The sequence below is a fragment of the Balearica regulorum genome, chromosome 1 (genome assembly GCF_011004875.1).
Source record: "Balearica regulorum gibbericeps isolate bBalReg1 chromosome 1, bBalReg1.pri, whole genome shotgun sequence".
Classification (NCBI taxonomy): Eukaryota; Metazoa; Chordata; class Aves; order Gruiformes; family Gruidae; genus Balearica; species Balearica regulorum.
This window is the reverse complement of record NC_046184.1, coordinates 17,510,355-17,532,277: the sequence shown is the minus strand read 5'-3', so window position 1 is coordinate 17,532,277 and position 21,923 is coordinate 17,510,355. Positions and strand designations below refer to the sequence as shown.

General features: G+C 47.1%; 1 protein-coding gene across 3 annotated transcripts; it reads left to right on the top strand.

The window, feature by feature from the left end:
* Positions 1-106: 106 nt before the first annotated feature.
* Positions 107-21,389, top strand: LOC104639844 (histone H2B 5). Of its 3 annotated transcripts, none has more exons than XM_075742410.1 (2): positions 107-338; positions 16,474-21,389. In XM_075742410.1, exon 2 carries the CDS (start codon positions 16,503-16,505, stop codon positions 16,881-16,883), a length of 381 nt encoding a protein of 126 aa, XP_075598525.1. In that variant the 5' UTR covers positions 107-338; positions 16,474-16,502; the 3' UTR covers positions 16,884-21,389. The 3 variants fall into 3 exon arrangements, with proteins under 3 accessions (XP_075598525.1, XP_075598537.1, XP_075598530.1); XM_075742422.1 differs by lacking the exon at positions 107-338 and adding an exon at positions 12,801-13,789; XM_075742415.1 differs by lacking the exon at positions 107-338 and adding an exon at positions 14,940-15,482.
* Positions 21,390-21,923: the final 534 nt, after the last annotated feature.

Here is a 21,923-nt window from a genome sequence, read left to right as displayed (position 1 = left end):
CGCGGCGGGAGCCCGCAGAGGCGGGGGCGGGCGGGGCCGGCGGGGCGGCCTATGGGCGGCAGCAGGGGCGGTGCGGCCCGGCCCGGCTCGGCCCCGCCCGGCCCGCAGGAGCGCGGCGGCGGCGGCGCAGAGCGAGGCGCCCCGCCGGCCGTAGCCCGGCCCCAGCTCCCGCGCCCAGCGGCGGGTCCCGCGGTCCGCCCGGCGCGGCGTCCGCAGGCTCAGCGCGGAGCGGCAACGAGCAGCCCCCCAGCCCCGCCGCCGCCGCGCCCGGCGTGCACCTGCCCTGCGCCGCGCCGGCGCCTGGAGCTCGCCTGCGAAGGAGTCCAGACGCCTAGCAGGCAAGATCCTCCATACTGTGCTGGCTGTTTATGGTGCAGTGTGTGCTGCCCTCCGCTATATGCATTGCACACCGGAATAGTCTGCAGCGGGGGTTGCGCTAAGTATGCTATGTGTTACAGCCTATACCGTCATGCTGTGTATGGGTAGCGGTAGCGTGCATTGCGGCCGGATCCCGAGCCCCGCAGGATCCGGGCTTCGTTGTGCTCCGGGCTTGACAAACACAGAGACACGGCGGCAGCCTTGCCTCTGCTTTGCTGTAATCGTTAGGAGTCGTATCGCTCCGGTTAACCGGGGGCTGGAGGCGAAGCAGGTGCCCGAGCCTGGGCAAGGCGGCGGCAGGGCTGGGGGCTGCAGTCCTGCCCGGGGTACCTGCTCCGGGCCGCTCTCCCGCACCGGCTGCAGGGGCCGGCGGTGCGGCAGGCCGGGCTGGCCGGCGGCAGCCTCAGCACACACACGCGGGGGGAAAGCAGGCCCGCAGGGAAGGGGTCGTTCCTGTGTATGGACGCCTCTGTGTCAACGCTCTGTATGTTTGTTAATTATTTAGTAAACACGCAGGGCTGTACACCATTGCTCATGCACCGCTTGTTCTCTTTTGCGCTGCTTGTTGTTAACCCTGATCTCTTTTTCATAGCTTTAGAAATGCAGGGAGTATATGACATAAGAAACCCCTTTATTTCTCATTCTTCTCATGTCCCATCTTCTGGATTTGGCGATGCAGGGACTGCCTAACAGAGCGGCTGCTGTGCAGCGTAAGCAATATTATACAATTTTGTAATAGATTTGTCTACCTCAGCGCGTGCCTCTAGCGCAACAGAGGCGAGCTGCGGTTTGTTGCGCGGCGTCCTCCGGCGAGCGCCCGGAGCGGGTGGCCCTGGCTCCGCTGCTTTTCTCCAGCAGATTTGTCCATTTCCGTGCTGGTGACTGACGGCACGTTCCGCACTCACCAGCGTCCTCGTATTTCACGTCATCTCGTGCCCTTTGCATGCTGGCTTTGTAACTCTATTTTTTGCGATCAAGAATTTATGAATCAAAAAATGGGGGAGTGGAGCCATGTGGAGGCTGAGTCAGATTGTGAAAAAGGAAAGCCAAGCAAGAGTGTGCAATTGCATATCCCATTTACAAACACGGTTTCATTCATCTCCATATGTTGCTCCTATTACTACTAATAAAGCTCTGGTTTCTCAGACTGGTGCTACCCTGGAAACACTGTTTGATCTTCCTGGGGGTTTTACTCTATAGCATCCATGGTATTTTTGTTAGAGTATGTTATTTTCCTGATTATTTTTTATTACATTGAACACATGGTAATAACAGAAAGAATCTGATCATATGAATGTACTTCCCACACCCTCCTCTTTTGTTCCTATTATTCAGTCTGCAAAGGAGTGATAGTTTATTTACCAGCAGCAATTTTATCCCTCTATACTGGTAAGATTTCCTAATTAAAAAAACAAAACAAAAAAAGCCTTTTCCCTGAGTGGGCACCTGTTTTCTTCTTCTTTCTTTTCTCATCCTGCTAATGATACCCAGCTCCATCATGGTAATTTTGGAGCTACAGGAAATCTAGCTTTGTCTACTGATATATTTCTACAGAAGCCTCTATATGCAAAGGGAGCCAGAGAGCAAGGTCTGCTTTAGGCATAATGGTGTCTGGGGTTTTCTTCCCGGGCAGGGAGTTACAACTGTGGAGTGTACAGTAATTAATTTTATCCAACCTTGGGAGAGAAGAAGGAGGAAGAAGGATTGTATTGGAAAAAATAAGGGTCTTTTGAAAGTTTCAAAGGGAAGATCTAAGTGGCAATTTCAGTGACCTTCATGATTTATATTTTAGACAAAAGGCAGCAACTTAGTACAGTGGTATCGTTTGTCTTCTCCTGGCCTCATCCTTTGTTCTCCTTGGGTTTAGCCTGTCGCTTCCCAGGGCTTGATTCTGTCCCTCGCTGGGGCAGCAGCACCTCTCACCCGTGACTCTCAGAAGTGCTGTTCTGGCAGGTGATTTTTTTCTACCAACTGCTTATTTGACATCTTCTTTGCTGTGCAAGATCTTTCCTTCTTCTTATGACCCTCCATGTCTCTCTTCTCTGCGTGTTATTTATGCTTCAGTATTTCTGTCTTGCCAAACATTGTGATGGTAACTTTACCTTCCCCCTTCTCTCTGCTTTTTGTCTACTCACAACTTCTCTCTCATTTTTGTGACCTTTCATATATTCTCTCCTTCCTTTTATTTCTCCTCTTCTCTCCTGGTTTTTATACCCTGTCATTCTCTCTCCTTTCTGACACCTCATTTCAGTTCACTGCCTTACTCTACCTTCCTCTTGACATTTTTTCTCCACCCTGTTCCTTTGGTCATTGTCCTTCTCCATCCTTTCTCTGGACTTATATTTACATATAGATATATATATGTGTATACATATATCTCTACTGCACTCCAGATCTTCTCTTCTCCAGCTGAAACAAAAAGAAATGAGTCATGCTGATAGTCTGCATCCCTTTCTCAGCACCTGAAATACGCTGCTCCTGCCCATCCTCAACTCATGCATTGTATAGACTGAAGAATTAAGTATGTGGGAAATGTTCCTCAGTTCAGAAGGAACTTGAGAAAGCAGCTCGCTCAGGCTGCTCTGTGAACAGAGCAGTTATTGTGCTCCCACCGACAGTACCAGAGGAGGACTGTAAGCCCCCTGAACCCAAGGAACTAATGGCATTTTCTTCACATTTCTAAATTTCTGACTTTTGGTAATGAAAAGTCTATAATTTTAGATAAGGGATGCCATCATCTATTTGAATTATCCCTTGAATCCTGGACTGATCCAAAATTAGACCCCACAAAATGCTTTTCTTTTTTTGCTAATTGTTCTGGTTTATACATTTGTTAGGCCACTTTTGTGCAGCTGTTGGGACAGAAATGCTTTTCTTCCCGTCACAGCTAAGCTCTGCCTCTGAAAGGGCTCTGCGTGGGGTGAGGCTGGGATCTGGGCTCTGCAGCTTCCCTTTTTTTCTGGAACCAGAGGGAAAGGAAAGAGCTGTGACTGTAGGATCAGAGGCATTGGGTAGGAGATGGAAGAATAGGTGCATAACCCAAAAATGCTACGTTAACCTCAGGGGGTGGGGTTGTTTAATAATATTTCCCCTTGACTATCACAGACTACAAACGGCATCATTGGGGATGAAGGGCAAATGTTAGATTTTGCTATTTAAATAAGACTCTTAGTTTTAAAAAAAAATCTTATTTAATGATTAAACTATTTTTTTTTTTTGTCTTTCAAAAAGCATACTACTAACTGGCTGGAATGAAAACAGCTCCATCCCACAGATTCCGCCTCCGCTTTCTGGTAGCTTACCTGACTCATAAAGAGAGTGGGGGATTTTATATGCCACCTACATCAACTCAACATTTTCCTTTGTGGCGAGAGTTAATCACCACCCTTGGTGATTATTTTACCGACCGTCTTGAAGATACTGGGGGGATTATTTATCTTTCAAACCAGCCTTAAAACTTCATATAGAATAGAGGGGATTTTTTTCTGAATTTGGTGAAAATACACAGGCCGTTCGTAGCAATAAGATTTTCCATGTTATTTGTTGAAAACTGGTGTTTAGCCCAGGATCAGGGAAGAGAGAGTTTCCATTTGCAGAGGACTCATCTCTGACATGAGATGTGCCACCTGGAGAGTTGAGATGCATCAGCCGAAGGTTGAGGACCATCCCCCAGGTAATCATTGCAGGAGGTGTGTGCTGAGGGGAAACTCTGGAGTTGTAGCCACGATGATCAAGGATTTATGAGGGCAACATTTTGTCAGCAGAGGCAATGTTTATGTTAGACCAACAGACAGAGTCAGGTAAAATGGACATGCTTTTGGGCATATAAAATCTCCCCTTATAACCTGTTTGTGTAACCAGTGTGACCCTGTCTCTTGTGAGGAGAGAGATTGTATGTAGTAGACTGATACTTGTCAAGCAGAAAACACTGCATGAAAGAAGACAGGAAGATAGGAATGAGATGAAAACACAACGCAGTAAATACAGTGTGTGCAGGAGGCAATGGAAGAAGGGGTAGGAGGAACTGAAAGCGCACCTCCAGGAAGGTTATTGGGACTTAGAAAGAGGATGTGAGTTGCCCTGGAAAGCAAGAGGAAGCTTAGGCAGAAAAGCTTGTGACATTTTTGCAGAAGAAATTCTTGCAGTGAGGTGCAGGGAGGGCAGAGAGGAAGGAACATCTGAGACCACTTTGGAGCTCAGCACTTAAAGAGAAATCTTAGAGTGAAGGAGGGCCAGGGAAAGCATCTGGTAAGTCTCTTCATTTCTCTGTCACAAGGGCAGGCAGAATCAAGGAATGGGAAGGAAAGGGGAAAACCAAAAGAACTGAACTGTTAACATATGTGGATGAAGGAAGGGTAGGGAAGCTGCTGCCACGTTGATGGAAAGGGGGAAGTCCTCTTTGGGTCCTCTGTGGGACTGGGAAAATGAGTAACAAATGCGGTGCTACAGGACAGGAGGCAGGGAGCATCCCATCAGGATCGAGCTGTCTGACTGTACCCGATATAAATATGGGTTATTTCCATTCTTGATGTATATAAGCCTTAAAATGCATTGCAGATATAGCAACTCTGCCGTGCAGCTGCCTCACCCTTCCTGTCTCACCGTCCTCTTTCTCTCATGCCACAATTAATCCCATATTCCCTCCTGCACTGTGGGTCCTCACCCCAGCTCTAGCTGTCCTTCTTATCGATTGTGCCTGCCTAATAACTGGGGCAGCACTCAAGATAAGGACTCGGGAGTCACCCACACTGATGTACTTCTTGAAGCAGAGGCACTGGTGAGCTTTGCGGAGGGTGCGTGCTGAGAGAGGCATCGGCAGGGAGGAGGAAGAGCAAAGGGCAAGCAGTTCCTCTGACGAAGAAACAGGTTGGGAGACCATAGCAGTGGGGAAACTAGAGGTGTGGAAGCCTCAAGAGGAAAGTGAGTATAGGGGGATGCAGCCACGGGTGGTTAAAAATAACAGTAAAGTACAGAAAATGTGGCACTCCACTGGCAATTTAAACCTGCTGCCTTCAAAAACCATTCTGTGTTTTGAAAAGCAAGCCTTACATTTCATTATTCTAATTGCGACTGACCAAGGAGAACCGCTGGCATTTTGGGGCTGTCACTTTATCCAGCAACCCCCATTTTCTTCACTGCTGAGGTACTGGTTGCAACCAAGTCTTCAGCAGAGAGCTCTTTGCACCCCTGCCTGACCTAAATATCGATGTATCCCTAATTACGCTTTGATTTTTCTGGAAGGGAGATGTCCTTTTTTAGCTTGTGTCAGTATAGTGACTAGCACATTAAGTCCATGTGATAATGATGCTATCACAAATTAGAACTAAATTAAAGCACCATTCACGGGCAGTTTGTATGGTGTGGAGTTTGGGCACAGGCTAACCTGGCCTGAAACATTTTTTTCAATGTTTCTGGAGAACGGCAAGCTTTTCAACCCTATGGCTGGTCATTCAAAGTAATGTGTCACACTGTACAAATATCACATGTTGGACGGGACCAAGTGGCAGCAAACCTCCTGGGGCTTTGCACCTCCTGGTACTTGTAATGGGTGTGAGAGAAAGAAGGAAGGAACAATAAAGAAAAGAATAAAGGAAAGAGAAATGCAAAGTGAAGGACTTCTGTGTGTTTTGATAACAATTCTTCAGTGGCACAGCAACCTAGAACAGAACGGCACTGTCTGGTTAGTCATAGAATCATAGAATGGTTTGGGTTGGAAGGGACCTCAAAGATCATCTAGTTCCAGCCCCCCGCTGCGGGCAGGGACACCCTCCACTAGACCCCGTTGCCCAAAGCCCCGTCCAACCTGGCCTTAAACACTTCCAGGGATGGGGCATCCACAGCTTCTCTGGGCAGCCTGTTCCAGTACCTCACCACCCTCACAGGGAAGAATTTCTTCTTAATAGCTAATCTAAACCTAGCCTCCTTCAGCTTAATGCCGTTTCCCCTTGTCCTATCACCACATGCCCTTGTAAACAGTCCCTCTCCAGATTTCCTGCAGGTCTGTTCAGGTACTGGAAGGCTGCTCTAAGGTCTCCCCGGAGCCTTCTCTTCTGCAGGCTGAACAATCCCAACTCTCAGCCTGTCCTCATAGGAGAGGTGCTCCAGCCCTCTGAGCATCTTTGTGGCCTCCTCTGGACTCACTCCAACAGCTCCATGTCCTTCTTGTACTGGGGACCCCAGAGCTGGATGCAGTACTCAGGTGGGGTCTCACAAGAGTGGAGTAGAGGGGCAAGATCACCTCCCTCGACCTGCTGGTCACACTTCTTTTGATGCAGCCCAGGACACGGTTGGCTTTCTGGGCTGCAACTGCACTTTGCTGGCTCATGTTGAGTCTACCAACACCCCAAACTCCTCCTCAGGGCTGCTTTCAATCCATTCCCCACCCAGCCTGTACTTGTGCTTGGGATTGCGCTGACCCATGTGCAGGACCTTGCCCTTGGCCTTGTTGAACTTCATGTGGTTCGCACGGGCCCACCTCTTCGGCCTGTCCAGGTCCCTCTGGATGGCATCCCTTCCCTCCAGCATGTCGACCACACCACACAGCTTGGTGTCGTCGGCAAACTTGCTGAGGGTGCACTCGATCCCACTGTCCATGTCGCTGACAAAGATGTTGAACAGCACCAGTCCCAATACCAACCCCTGAGAATGCCACTCATCACTGTTCTCCACTTGGACATCGAGCCACTGACTGCAGCTTTTTGAGTGTGACTATCCAGCCAATTCAATGCAGAGCAGTTACTTGCTATTGCTGGAGCCATGTCCTAGAAATCTGTTTGGTGGTGGGTTGTTTGTTTGTTTGTTTTTTTAAATAATCAGGTTTTGTCTTTGAACTATGGAAAATACGGGTTTCCTCATCTTTCTCCCCTACTCTGTTGCTCTCATCCTCCCACTTCCAAGTAAGGATGTGAGGTTCCTTCTCATCTCCAGCATAAATTTATCCATGAACATTTTATACTGGTTTATTGTCAGTTCTTATGACAGAGTTTACTCTTACCTTCAATAACTCTTGTGTCCTTAGTGCTCACCCCTCATCTGTTTGAAGAGTAGCCAACTGCCCTCTTCAGTGGAGCTTTGCTGCACTGTCCCAGCCATGCTTTTCTCCTCTTCTTCCATATACCAGGCTCTCCATTTTCCTGCTTTGTACAGATGATGACCTCTAACGCTCGGAGGACTCTCCGCCTGTGGTAATGTGATCTAGTGGCTGCAGCAGAGAAAGGTGTCAGCAGTCCTGGATTCTATTCCCAATCCAGTTATTGGATGATGTGAGATCTGGAGAAGGACATTTATCTTTGTTTCCCTGCAGGCTCCAGTAATAGTCACACATCTCCATTTTACAGTAAAATTGCTATCACTGTGCCAAATTAATTATTAATACACATATTACAATATTTTCAGTATTCTGTAGCAATGAAATCTGACTCTCTGCCACTCGCTGCCCTTTAGCTTGTGGCCTGGCACGCCGTCCTTTTGGAAGTCCCTCTGTGGCACCCACGGCTCCTGCATCTACACTGTGCATTCCCAGGCACCCATGCTTTATAGCCATGATAAAGCAGCTTTCACATATTCCTGACTTTCTCATTAATTGCATGCTTTCCAATCATTGTATTAAATCATTTTCAGGACTTGCTGAAATGTGGGTAGTGTAACTGGGACTCTCATTTAGAAGGAATGTCGGACGTGATTGATTACAGCTGCACGCGTCATGCCGTCGCCTGACTCTTTCTCCCCATGCAGGGGGACAGTTGGTGATACTGCCCAGGTCTGTTGAGCATACGTGCAGTAGACCCATATACGTCGCGTGAAGGTTGTTAAAAAGTTTCGTTGGGCTTATTTCACCCATGCTGTTGAGGATATGTGGTAATACTTATGTTGTGATGTACCCACCACATCACTCTTAAAAGCCTTAATGACCTCAGTCTGATCTTCAGCCTAATTTGAGAACACAGCTTTCCACTTTGGCATGGTTTTATATCCGTATGTATTATTCCCAGTCAACGTGGTACGGCCAGAGTAAACCTTTGGGGGTACTGCTTTTATTTCTTTTTGCTACACAAATTATCCATAGCACTGGAAAAGCTCATGGAAACCTACTGAAACCTGGGGATGGGGCATGTGGGAGGAAGAGGTGCCACACGTCTGCCTTGGTTCCCACGTAACTCCTGCTTTAACTCCGAAGCTGCTCTCATCTCCTGGGGCTGCTGCGTCTCCCTCTCCCACCCACTCTCCCCTTATGGTCTCCAGGTGTTGGCCTGTAGCTTCTCTCATATTTTTGGCCATGGCTGAATTAGCACATTTTTAATGGATGCCTTTTTCAGCACCAGTGAAAATAGTCTAGAATTTTGATAATTCTCTATTACTCCATATAAATAGTTTGTTTAAATGCCATAGCAGTTCTTTAGGCTTATTATCATTACTGGTTTAGAGACCATGGCTCCATTGTAGGAGTTATTTAGATATAGCAGACTCAGTGACTTTATGGTCTTCTGCTTTTCCAGAGAAATTGAAATGATGAGGTCAAAGATCAGCTGATTTTCATTTTTTATGCAGCACAGAGCAATTTATTTTGAATCTGCACTTTTTATTTTCAATAGCATAGGGTGTCATGGAATAAATAAAGCACCTTTGTGATGTGTAATGAGTTGTTGGTATTACAGACCCCAGTCACCTATGATTTTTGTTCTGACGCCCATCTCCAGTAGTCTGTACTTTGTACATCACCAAGAAGATATGTAGAGCTCGTGATGCTGCCAACTAGCTGAGCTGCTGTGACGTCTTGCTTGCTTCTCCTGCCCAGCAGGACTCCAGGGGGGTTGGAGATCATTTGCCTGTACGTAGTGAGCCGGCTTTGACCTGTCCCTGCCTTCAGAGCAACTTTACTGAGTTAGTCAAAGGACAGGAGCTAAATCCTGCACCAAGACACGGAGTTGCTGCTGACAAGTTGACTCCCAGTGGGTCCAGCTAGTTGTAGTGGGATGTGAAGGGAACAGAAGCCTGTTGCTTCAGGAAAGGCTTTGTGGCAGAGGCAGCAAATCCTGATGACTGTGAAACTCCGAGAGAAAGCTTGTGCTGAAGTTTATGTTGTGTTAAGGTTTTGACTTACTGATAAAACCCCAGGAAACGAGTGACCCTGGTTGTGTTCTCTGTTGAGCTGTGTTAGTGCTGAGGGCTTTCTGAGGATGGCTGCAGTAATACAGGTTTCTCTTAAACCCGGGCACTCTGTGGGAAAGCTGGCTGGAGTGTAATTGTAGCAGAGGCTGGTGCTGGGTGTGCTCTTGTAAACGTGTAACGGGTATCGATCTATAGAAAACATCATTTCTCCTTTTTGCCTTTATTAGATGCTGTTGGTCAAACGTGTAGATCAGAGATATTCCAAAGCAGGTAGATAATGAGTGCTCTTATAAAGGGCAGATAAAAGTCATGCTAAAGCTTTTTAAGTACTTATTTATTCACAGTAACAAAACCTTGATAAAATGCGGAGTCTGATTTTTGCAAAGTACTGAGCCTCCTGGATTCCAGTGGAAATCAATGTTGGCTGTTGGTGCTAAGCATCTCTAAACATCGTATTTGTAGTTTCAGAGCCAGGCTAAACCCCCATTGACTTCAGGCACTCCTTTAATCAGAGTAAGGACAGCAGTATTTAGCCTCCTGACAGTCATTCTTGCAGCACTGTGTGTCTCTGTTGCTCTGCTCGACTCACGGATAAGATTTTCTTCTCTTTAAAAATTCAATGTATCTTCTGTGCACAGAGCTCTGATCTAGGCTCCTGCTCCTTACTTTGTACATGAGCATCTCTGATTGATACCCCCACAACCCCCAGAAGTACTTGCAGTTTGGGCAGAAGTAGCACAAGAAATTACAGCTGTTGCTGGCGATTAAAAATGTGTTTTCTAAAATCATAAATGGAAATGCAAGAAAGGAAAGGGAAAGGGAAAGGGAAAGGGAAAGGGGAAGGGGAAGGGGAAGGGAAAAGGTTACTGTAGGGCGTTTCCTGTGCTGAACTCCCAGGCAATGTTTTAGCACAAGCAATTGTAAGGATCAGTCAAGAGCTTGGATGCCAGTGTATCCCAGTGCTCTGTTCTGCGTGTACTTCTAAAGAAATCTAAAGATCACTTTGAACATAGTGTATCTGTGCCAGGGAGTGAGTTTGTAGCATTTATTTCTATGTTAAGGAGGAGGGGGCACCTTCAGGTTTAACATATTTTGGTGGTCCAATGCGCAAGCATGAATCTTTTCAGTAAAAGAATTGCATGTGTGTGTCCACGGTTAAAAGTTAGACATTTAAATGATAACTTTACAGGAGCAATCATATAAAATGCAACAGAGCATGTGGGATTGGGGATGAGGCCTTATTATTGATACTGGTTTACCTGGGATGAGACCTGGGATCCCAAAACTGATCTCTGCGCCCCTCCACCACTGGAAGAAATCAGGCATTTCGATCTAGTTTATCTTCTTCTAGGAAATTCTCCTCATTACTTCAAAGCAAATATTACCTCATTGTCACATGCTAGACAACATACCAAGAGAAAAATTCTTTCCAGTCCAAAATATGACTATCAGTTTTTGCACATGAGGTAGCATCACCGATGTCTCATGGTGACTCATCACACTCCTAATCTGCTTTACTAACTAAGGCAGAGCTTGCTACCAAATAACCATAAAATATCTGCTTGTTTTCTCAGCTATTACTATTTAATGGCACCTGTCGGATGAGCAAATTCTTCGTTAATAACTTCCAGGTAGATGGCCGTACATTATGAAAGGGAGGGGATTTGCAATTTGCAGAAATACGCTGTACCAACAGCAGTCACTTGCTGACATCTGGTAATTTGTAAACTGTATTTACCAGATCTGCTGCCTGGGCTCTTACAAGCATTTCAGAGCAGATGAAGCCATTAGAAAGCCTTTTCCTTTCAGTGGAAACATTCCCTAATTTGTTGCCCTTCTTTGCATTTCAGAGAGATTAAAACAAAAAGCAGCAGCAAATTTCACTTTACATTTCTTGACATGTAGGATTAAAGCCAAGTTTTCTTTGCTTTATACAGCAAAAGAAACCAAGGAAAGGGACAGTAATTGGACAGAACTCACAGGACGTTCCTATTGAAGAGGCAGAATAAACAGCAAGCGTCTGTTGGCTCTCATTTACTCTAGCAAGGATTAAAATAGATCATCATCAGATTAGCAAATATCAGAATATCAGATGTCCAAAAGAGGAGAGCTTGACTTTTTCCTGCAAGTGTTTTTCACCAAAACCTCCTACGAACAAAGTGCTGATTCTAGACATGTAACTTTTATGGTTGATTAGGACATTAAGCAAGGGAGCAGCCCGGTGGGCATGGGGATTTACAGTGGATGCCACAGAGCTCATCACAGCAAGGACAGCTTTTAATAGGAAAAAGAAGGAAAAAATCTGGGTGCTGTTTCCACCCCTGCATGAGGAGAGTTCCAAAAGGCCAGCTAATAGTCCACCCGTGGTCACTCATGCACACCGCTGGCACCAACCTGGCACTGGTCCTACAGACTCAGCAGCAAGACCAAAAATGAACACAAATGCTGCGGGAGCTTCCGTGCCTGTCTCTCTCTCCATCAGTGTATCAGGCCTGGGGAAAACAGAGACAGCATCAGGCTTCACGTGGGATTTCTCAGCAGGGCTCCTCTCCCATCTCAGATCTGAGAGACTGCGGTGATTTGTATCTTTGAATATGTTTTCAGTTCATTTTCCTTTTAATGATGCTGAAGAAAAGGGTGTCAACACAAAGGAAGATGTATCTGTCACTCTGCACTGCTCTGGTTTCTAGCAGCAGGCAGGCTGCTGCTTGGAGCTGGCTAGAAAAAATGCTGTGGTTGGTTTCGTGGTTGGTGTTCTGAGAAAGGAAACAAATGCCAGCACTGATAACTGATTGACTCAGACCATACAAAGCCGTAAAGAAAAAAATGTGTCCAGAGATCTTCCTGCAGCGTGCCTCCTCTTGCATGGCCATACCCTGTGTCCCAGGGACCTCGGTGGCTTGGAGCTGGACATGAGCACCATCTCCCCTCCTTAGAGGTCCTTGTGGGAGACTGGCTGCAGTATCCCGTGGGAAACGTCCATCGGTGGAACACAGCTCATAAAGCATGTTCTAGGCAAGAGGTACCCAGCTTCAGCCTCCAAGAGTCACAGAATGGCTGAGGCTGAAGAGAACACGTAGTCCAGCCCACGCTCAGAGCCACGTCCAGTTGGATTTTGAGTATCTCCAAGGATGGAGACCCTGCGACCTCTCTGAGCAACCTGTGCCAGTGCTTGGTCATCCCCACAGTAGAGAAGTCATTCATGATGGCAACACTTCCAAACAAAACAACTAGTAATTATTAACCTCTTCAGATTTTATCTTTTTTTTTTTTTTTAAGGAAAAAGAAAATGCAATTATTTTCATAAAAAGAAACCATTTTTTTAAATGTGTTCCCTCAAGAAACTCTCCACATGGACACTTCAGGAATAATCCCACTACTTCTGCCTTCATACCAGAGCAGCACCTGCCTGTGAACTGCACTGCACTGTTGACAGAAGGGTTGGTGATACGGTCAACCATTATTAACGTTATTTATTTAGCACCTGGCAAACGCAATCAGGCTCTTTGTGCTAGGCGCTGCCCAAACAAGCTGGAAGGAAGACAACCTGTTCCCAAAGAAGTTGTTATTTACCTGTTAAACAGTAGGCTGCAAAGAAATGGGTGGAGGGAAGCAAGGACACCGAAGCTTTTTTGTTAATTTCTGAACTTTAGCATCATTGCTTCCCTCATTGCAGCTGTACATGGGAGAAGAATGAGATCCTGGCCGTGCTACCCAACAGCGTTAGCCGGTCAAGTGGATGGAGATGTCCTGTAGGTGTGACCTTTTCTGGAGACATATGAAATCACTCTAGTGCCTGCTGGGCACTGTATTCATTTTTTAAAAGCTGCAGTACAAGTGCACTTAACAATTAATACATATTTTAGAAGGACACAATTTTTAAAAAGCCTAAGAAATAGTAATTTAGATTTTTCAATTGTATTTTTTCATCAGGAAATTAGCTCAAGAGAAAAAGAAGTAAACACACAGTTATTTCTTCTCTTGGAAAAATGCCTTTCCATTGAAAGGTCATATTTTCAAGTCTGTGAACAAGAGCAGTAGAGGATTGCTTTTCCTGTATTCCCTCCCAAGTAGAGGAAGAAAGGAAGAAAAATTGTGGTTTCACCAGGGGAAGAAAATGTGGAGTTTAAGGGGGCAGGTGTCAGACTTTTGAAGGGTGTCCAGGACTTTTGGGACAGTCCAGCACTTGCCCTTCCAAATGTCTCCTGAGAAGAACACCTGGGAAAATTAAGAAGGGGGATGAGGTGTCAGAGTCAAGCACATAGCACATGGAAATCATGCCTTTGGAGATTTTAAAGGAAAGGTAAGAAAATAAATGAGGAGGGCACGCCTCATACCCCACCCTTGAAGCAAAGCGTGGAGCTCTGGAGACTCATTCCAGCTGCACATTTCTGCCATTTCTGTGACACTCTTTGCTCGTATGCTCAAACTGAGCATTTTGCCGTGCCATGTCTCAGAGTCCACTTTGGTCAGAACCATCCCACATGTCTCTGGGCATGGTCTTTGTCTATGGTTTTCCACCTAGCTCAGGTCACTTGGCCATGAAGCTTTGCCAGAGGGTGCAAAGCTGCTCCTGAAGGAGAACTACTCTCACAACATGCCCATCTCCTTCCTCTTTCATTGAAACTGCTTTTCCTTTAACTTCAAAGAGTCAGCAAAATATGTTAGATTATGATTGCCAGGTGGCATGACCACATATGTTACAACTACAAGTTTCCTGAAACTGGGAAAAGAGATTAATGTTCATAAACTGAAGCCAATTAGAAGAAAGCATCAACAGTTTTCAATACATTTGTTTGGTTTATTTCTTTTCTTTTTCTTCTTATCATCCGTACCTGATTTGAGAGAGATTTATATGTATTTACCCAGTTTTGGTGGGGTTTTTAAAATGTTTTTATGCTGTAGTCATGAGCAGTTTGAGGTTCTGGTGCAGCAAGGAGTTGGTGGTGTGCTTGCAGCTTGTTACATGACATTTTCCTGTACCCTGGCCTTTTCCACCCAGTTGGACAATATCCCATTTTGGAGTGACAAAATACTTCTTGCAAGGTGAAGCAAAGGAGACTTGAACGGGTCTCTCAGGCCTCACAAAGGCAAAACTCCCATTAATGGCAAGGAAGAAACTGCTTTGCTTGAGCAAAATCTCAGTGCTAAGGTCACTGGTGCCAACTTTTGCTTCTGGCCAGGCGGGCGTCTTGGAGGGCTGTGGTGGAGATGTTGCCTCCCCGCTCCCTGGCATCCCGAGCAGTGCCAGCCCACCCTTGCAGCTGGGTGTGCTCCACTTGAAATGCTCAGCATTGCCCTTTGCCCAACACCTCCCAGACCACGCGCTGGCCAGAGCCCAGTGTAGGGCCTCGCAAGGTAAAGCAGCCAGCAGCAGCCATGCTGCTTGCTGCAGGCAGAAGGCGCCATCTCACGCACTGAGGACTTGGAGCCGTGGAGGTTTCTCGCATGGTTTGGAAGCAGGTGCTGGTACATGGGCATGTAAATCCAGCCTCAGCATTGAAGATGTCTGCTCCCACAAGGAGCATCCGGGAATTTCTTATAGACTTGGTTGCAACACAGCTGCTGTGTTTGGCTTGGATTGCAGATGCAGGCAACAGTGGAGAAACCAGGCCGGGGTGGAGGGCAGCATCTCGTTCCTTCCCGAGGAGGAGAGGCCGGGCTGAGCGTGCAGCTGTTGCTTTGGCACAGGCACCATTTAGGTCTCTCTCTGATGCTCTGTGTGTGCAGACCATATGTTACATCCCAACTTTCTCTCTCCTGTTTACTTCTATCTATTTTCTCATGTGCCACCAGCCCTGAAGCTCTTTTTTCTCTTCCAGTCTCTCTTGGCCAGCAGACCGTAATTCCTAGGGCATCTTCAGTGGAGGCGCGGAGCAGTAAAAGCCCAAGCCCTGGGGTGATGCTGGAAGCTGATCCTCCAGCAAAGCCTGGAGAAGCCTTGCTTTTCAAGTGAGCACTCAAAGTGTCCTCTGAAACACAAAACCATTTACCAGGTTACGACACAGTTGTTCCCTTGACCCACATAGTAAAGCACATGTACATTTGTAGTGTAGGGGAGGCACCCAGTTTTATGACAGGTTTACATAGTGTCTTTTACTGCACTTCTGGATGACAGCAGTCAGCCGCAGGTCAGGGCTCTGCAGGTTGTGGCCTGATGAAGAAAAACTCAGAGAAAAACTGGCCAGCGGAGGTTCGTTCCCTCAAAAGCAGAAAGCACCAAATAGCAGGAAATGATTTCAGTCCAAGTAGCTTCTCTCCATCAACACATAGCCGAAAAGCACTTTGATTTTTTTCCTACTATCCACATTCCTGTTTCTCTGCCAGGTGATTCCTGCCACCTTTTCTGAGCTTTTCTGCTTGCTGGTATTTTTGCTAGCTAGCATGAATGCTGAAAAGTTCCCGTAGCGCAGCTCCCTAGCTTAAAACTATATGATTTTTATATTCCACTGGAATACATGGTGTAAAACAATATCCACAGAAATGAAAGCACCCTCAAAATCAACTTTTACCTACATACAAAGAAAAAGGGGTCTATTGGAGATTGTAATAACCATATAAATCATTTTGCCCAGTCTGATATAAAGGTGGCTTCAGTAATATCTTGCAACAGTCTCCAGCCCATTCCAGCAAGATTTAATTTATTCCATACTGCAGTTAGTGTTTTCTTTGGAACTGCAATGTTCTTCTCAGAAATATGTTCACCCTCCAGCTCATATTTACTAAGTAGATGTCAACTAGGCCTGGGTTCATCAATGTTTACAAGGCCAGTGTTACGGTGATTTAACCAGAAAACAACAAAAAACTATACACAAACCAGAGCGATTCTTGCTGGCAGTTTAAAAATGCTTGCACAGGGTCATGGGGTGTTTGTCTCAGATTCAGAGATGTCGCTTGTGTCTGACTCAGACTCTCTCATCTTTCAGTAAAACTGTACTGTAGGAGAACAAAAAAGAACTTGATTTTTTTGGTGTTCTTTCCAAGCAGCTCCAAGACCCAGAGAAATAGCTCTCAGGATGCCAGAGCCAGCGAAGTCCACCTCTGCCCCCAAAAAGGGCTCCAAGAAAGCTGTGACAAAGACTCAGAAGAAGGGCGATAAGAAGCGGCACAAGAGCAGGAAAGAGAGCTACTCCATCTACGTCTACAAGGTGCTGAAGCAGGTCCACCCCGACACCGGCATCTCCTCCAAGGCCATGGGCATCATGAACTCCTTCGTCAACGACATCTTTGAGCGCATTGCTGGAGAAGCCTCCCGCCTGGCCCATTACAACAAGCGTTCCACCATCACTTCCCGGGAAATTCAGACCGCTGTGCGCCTGCTGCTCCCGGGAGAACTGGCCAAGCACGCCGTCTCGGAGGGCACCAAAGCTGTCACCAAGTACACGAGCTCCAAGTAGCCGGACACCACCTCTCCAACGGGACCATCAAGCACCGAACCCTCCGCACAAGCACAGGTAGGCAGCCACAGTCCGGATAAACGTCACAGCTATTATCCACAGCAATTTACAGCCTTGGGATGGGCATGAGAAGCTGTCTGGTGGAAGAGGAGACAGTGATCTGGATGTCGGCTGATCTTCATAGTCTGTTCAGGACATGCGACAGGTTCTGCAGGGCTGGTGGAGGAGGCCTCTGCTTTCACATCTCATCCGAAGGACTGACCGACTGCAGTATATCCAAACTCTCCTCTGCGCTTGGCAATGTTTGGCGCTGGTGGGGGAGACTGGCAGCGGCAACACAGAGACGCCATCTCTGAAGTCTTCCTGTTTGGCTGCTTTCTCACAGTCATCCAAGACGGGCAACGAGGAGTCAGCACTGGTGTCCTCTCCCTCATAGCCCGTATCCGTCCTGGTGTATGGCGCCACAGCCCACCCCGTGCCAGCAGAAGTGGCATCGACAGCTACGAGGCAGGGGCTGTAGAATAAAATCCATATTGATACAACAACTGTCTGTGCATGACAGCCTGTTTTAAAGAGCAAGCCTGGCAGGCAGATGTCCAGGATGATACCAGGCGCTATTCCTCCTCGTTGCTCCTGATGGATGAGCCATCGAGCAGGCTGAGGGTCCCAGCGCCGGAGCTGCCCACTGCCTCCCACCTGGTGCCAAGGCAGATGGACGGACGGACAAGGGGGGATACTGGGGCTAGGTCACTACCTTGCCCGGCTGCTGCTTTGCCTGCTTTAGGACTTGCTTTGGTGTTCAAGCTGTTGCTAATTCTGCTGCTTTTCAGAGACTTTTCCGGCCTCAACGCTGCCTGGGCGCTCCCTTCCATCGTAAGCGTGGGCGAGACGGGGTGGTGCCCAGGGGGTCCCCTTTCCTGCAAGTGCCAGGGTGGTGCAGGACAAACAGCACAGAGGTGTCGGGAGGGGACTGAGGATTTGGGAAGGCATCTGGCATGGGAGCAGAGGTGGTTAATGCAGTCTGGGGGAGAAGCAGGCTCCCCGCAGAGATCGCTCCAGGCAGCTCACCTGGCCCTGCCTTCGTTGCTTTATTCACCTGTTAGAAAGCAAAAGCAAGAACTGGATCTGAGTGGATCTGTAGGGACACTTGCCTTCATCCCAGAGATATTTTAAAGATTAAATAATTTTAAACTACTTCAGATACTCCCCACATCTTCTCAAAGTCCACAGTAAGGTGAGCAATAATAAAATCCTGATTAAAGCCATAAAAATTAGTGGAAGGATGTCTCGGTTACAGGTTTATCTTGCCCGAACTGCTGGATAGCTGAAGAAGAGCATGTGTAGAACTGGTGTGAAGTTGAAGCTTCCTACTCAAAACGCAAAATTAGCCAACATTTAAAAAAAGATCAAAATCTCTGGTAGGCAGTAGTGCTCAGATAAAAAATATTCATGTCTTTAAAATAACAGCTTATTCTGTAAATAAAAAGGGCAGCAAAGACAGGATCCAGAGCTAAGTGCAGGTTCTCCCCAAATTGCAAGACCTTGTTTTTAATGAAAAGGTAAATTCATACCCCAAAATAGGAGCCTTGTAGTACATCTCTCGCTTTCCCCTAGGTTTATCTCTATCATTTTTCTTTGCACTTTGAGAGTGTGGGGACCCTTGATAAATTCATGTTGCTTTTGGAGCTACATGTAGGACTCTGCAGCTCCAGAAGATCCAGTTATTTCTTGGTTTTTTTAACAGTGTTGCAGTCATTTTCCAGTTGGTCTGAGGACTTAGACCTACTCAGCCAAGAGCAGCTCAGACACCCGAGGGCAGTGCGGGGTCCCTGTGCAAGAGCGAAGGACAAGCGACAGTTGCTTACAGGCTGCTCCCATCCTCCTGCTGCAGCTTGGAATTTGAACACCCCCCACCCAAAAAGGGGCTTTCCTACCCTATTTTGCTCAGTGATAGCACACTCCAGCCACATTTCATACCGCAATGCCAGCAGGAATCCCCAGCGATACCTTTCAGAAGATATCCCCAGCTGTCAGCACACACAAGGAGCAGCTCCCAGCAGCGATACCTGTACTCAGTAGCCTTGGTAACCTGGACCACTTGGCCAGGACACTTTGGAGGTGACAGCTTAGCACTTCCTTTTGTTTTCCAATCAAATAGTCAAAATCAGCTACCAAAGGTGAAAATGTACCCGCAGTGGGCCTAGAACCACCATCCTTGGCCCTTCTCCCACCAGAAATCAGACAGCAGATGATGCAGAAGGGGAATGCAGGGAGTGAAGGGCTGGCTGGCAGTGCCAGCATCATTCCTGAATGCAGGAATTCAGGGTGGAATAAATCCGCTCCAGTTCAAGCAGTGTGTGCGAGCCAGGGCACACACCTCCCAGGATTACCCGGCACAGCCTCTAAATCCTCACTCTTTTGAGCAGAGCAGAGTCCTGCTCCGGTCTCCACAGACTGCAAGAAGTCAGGAAAATAAAATGAGATGGTCATTTGGATGGGTGTCCAGGGTCTCCTGGGCAGCCTGGGGAGCTGGCGACAAGGCTGGGTGCTTGGGCGAGAGCTGCTGGCCCCACGCGCATACAGTACTGGTCTCATGTTCTTCTCTGGGATGTGTGACTGTTGCCACTCTCCATTTTTGGAGATTGTTTCAGAGAGAGAAGAAACAGCGATTTAAGGCTATAAAAATACTTGAAGGCCTGAAGAGGATTTTTATATTGTCTAAAGCCGAGTGACTGAGACTGGTCATCTCCATCCATTTATAGTTTAGGCTGTCGTTTCACACATCATTTGCTCTTCCCTCTCCCGTTGTATCACTTTTTTACTTTCCCTGACAATGCGGAGCACAGGACTGAGAAACTGATCCAGGTTAAAATGAACCTTTGGAGTTTTTTTCTTCAGGCTTCATTTTAACCCAGTTCTGGTGGCTGCTCTAATCCGTCACTGTCGTACAGGCACTTTGCTAGCCAAGGGAAGGGCTGATCCAGGAAAGGCAGGACTGGCGTAAACTAGGACTGCCACAGAAAGCAGTTGGGAAATTAATGGCCTTGGTGTCAGAGAAATGAAGAAATGAAACCTGTGTCTCCTGGAATGGTCCAGTTAGCAGAAGAGGTGTGGGTTTTAAATATACCGCTATGGGTGTTGCCCTTGCAGTGTCCCACAAGCAGTTTCTCTAACAGTCCTGACGCCGGATATCAGACGCATCCCATTTCTGCAGATCCCGCAGGACATCAAGCGTTATACGAGGGAAAGCGAGCAGATCGGGAAGGGGACTCTCTTCCCACACAGCCACCCAGCTGTAGCAGTTGGAGGCTCCTCGTTCAGCAGGCAAACGACATGCAAGGCAGTCTGCCCTTCCCGCAGCTGCCTGCTGCTGTACAGGCAATAGAAAACGCTCTAAAAGTTCAGGCATCGATTGTCCATTCAATAAACTGAGGTGTGACATATATCACAGTTCCCTGGTAAGGGGATCTGCTGCAGAAAAGGGGTTCTACACTTCAGGACTTTTAAAAAATATGTATTTTCAGCTCTGTAATTGATAAAACATTTTTAAAATGAAGATAATATACCGAGCCCCACTGTCCCTACCTGATTCTTACTGCAATCCCAGAAGTGCTTCTGGGACATTCCTGTGTTTTGTAAAAAAATAAAAAAATCAACTGCAGATTGAAAGTTGGAGAAGGAAGCTGAAAAAGAGTAATATGACTTTGATATTAACCTCTAAGTAAGCCCACGGATGTCACTGCACTGAGTTATTTGTTTTCGTGTGCAATTTAAGAGGTAAAATTAGCAGCTATAGATCTACTCCTGATTTTTCACCCTGCTTCCCTAGAAGGGCTTAAAGTCCACTCGCCCCTCACAGCAGACCTCAACCTACAAAAGAACCGAGTGGCCACATACATGGAGGTTTGCTCCTGCTCGGGACAGACAGGTCTTTAGTCAAACATGGGGAAACCAAGAGTAAAAACAAGTGTGCGGGATGAGTACCTGTCCTGGATGCTGCTGCATGTCCTAGACTGTCCTGGACTGAGACCACCGAAGAGCCTTGCACAGAGGAGCCCCGTGGCTGCATGCCCTTCCGCCCTGGCAACTGGCAGCCGTGCGGAGGTAGCTCCAGGTCCCGGTCACCCCTGGAGCCAAGCTTGGCATGGCCTCTGCACAGCCCTGAGCATTTGTCCCATCATAGCATTTCCTGACAGTTTACATTGAGACCAAGTTGTTTACAGGGAAAGGAAGAATGTGAACTAAACCATAAAAATCACTTGCTGCCAGAATTTTGGGAGTTCCCTGGGAGCAGCACCTGGGGAGCAATCTCGTGCTTACTCTCCATGCATGGTATCTTGTAGGCTTATGTACGCAGAGTTTTTTCTGACAGTAAGTGTTACATCAAGTATGATCTATGTTATATTACTGCTGTTTTATGATCTATCTTACAGCTAATTACTTGTTTTCTGTTAAACGAATAAATAAAATGTAAATGCAGACCTGTTGAAAGTCAGGTGAGACCCAGCTGTCAGAATGTTTTTGCTTCTGCTGTGTCACCAGGGCCTCCCCAAGCCTAACATTTCTTTTTATCCATCATATTTCTTCCAGACCCAGGGTGACAGCAGCCACCCTTCCAGCAGAGATGGAGCCCGACTGGTCCTGCCAGAGGGTCAGTCAAAAACCAGAGCAGCCCCGGACTGAGGGGGTGTCACCGGCTGCCACTGTGACTCCTCATGGGGTGTCACGTACCCCAAACATGAGTGCAACATGGGCATGCATGTGTTTTCAAGCCCTTCCAGGGAGCTTGCCCCAGGCAGAGCCAAGCCTGCAACCTGTCCTTGCCACACTCCTGCTTGGGGTGCGCTCTGCCTGGCACCCATCATTTAACCCCCGCAGGGCAACACTTTGGACTTGCACAGACTGAATCACTGTGAAATTCTGTGGTTGGAAAAGTGATTTATGCACACTCAGGATTTCTGTTTATCTGAATTAACAATTGCTGCCACTAGAAACATCTTTCCTTGGACTGTGAGAAGTTTATAGGCAACAAACATGAAA

Coding starts and splice junctions, on each gene's coding strand:
- LOC104639844 (XM_075742410.1), top strand. CDS start 16,503: ATGCCAGAGCCAGCGAAGTCCACCTCTGCCCCCAAAAAGGGCTCCAAG.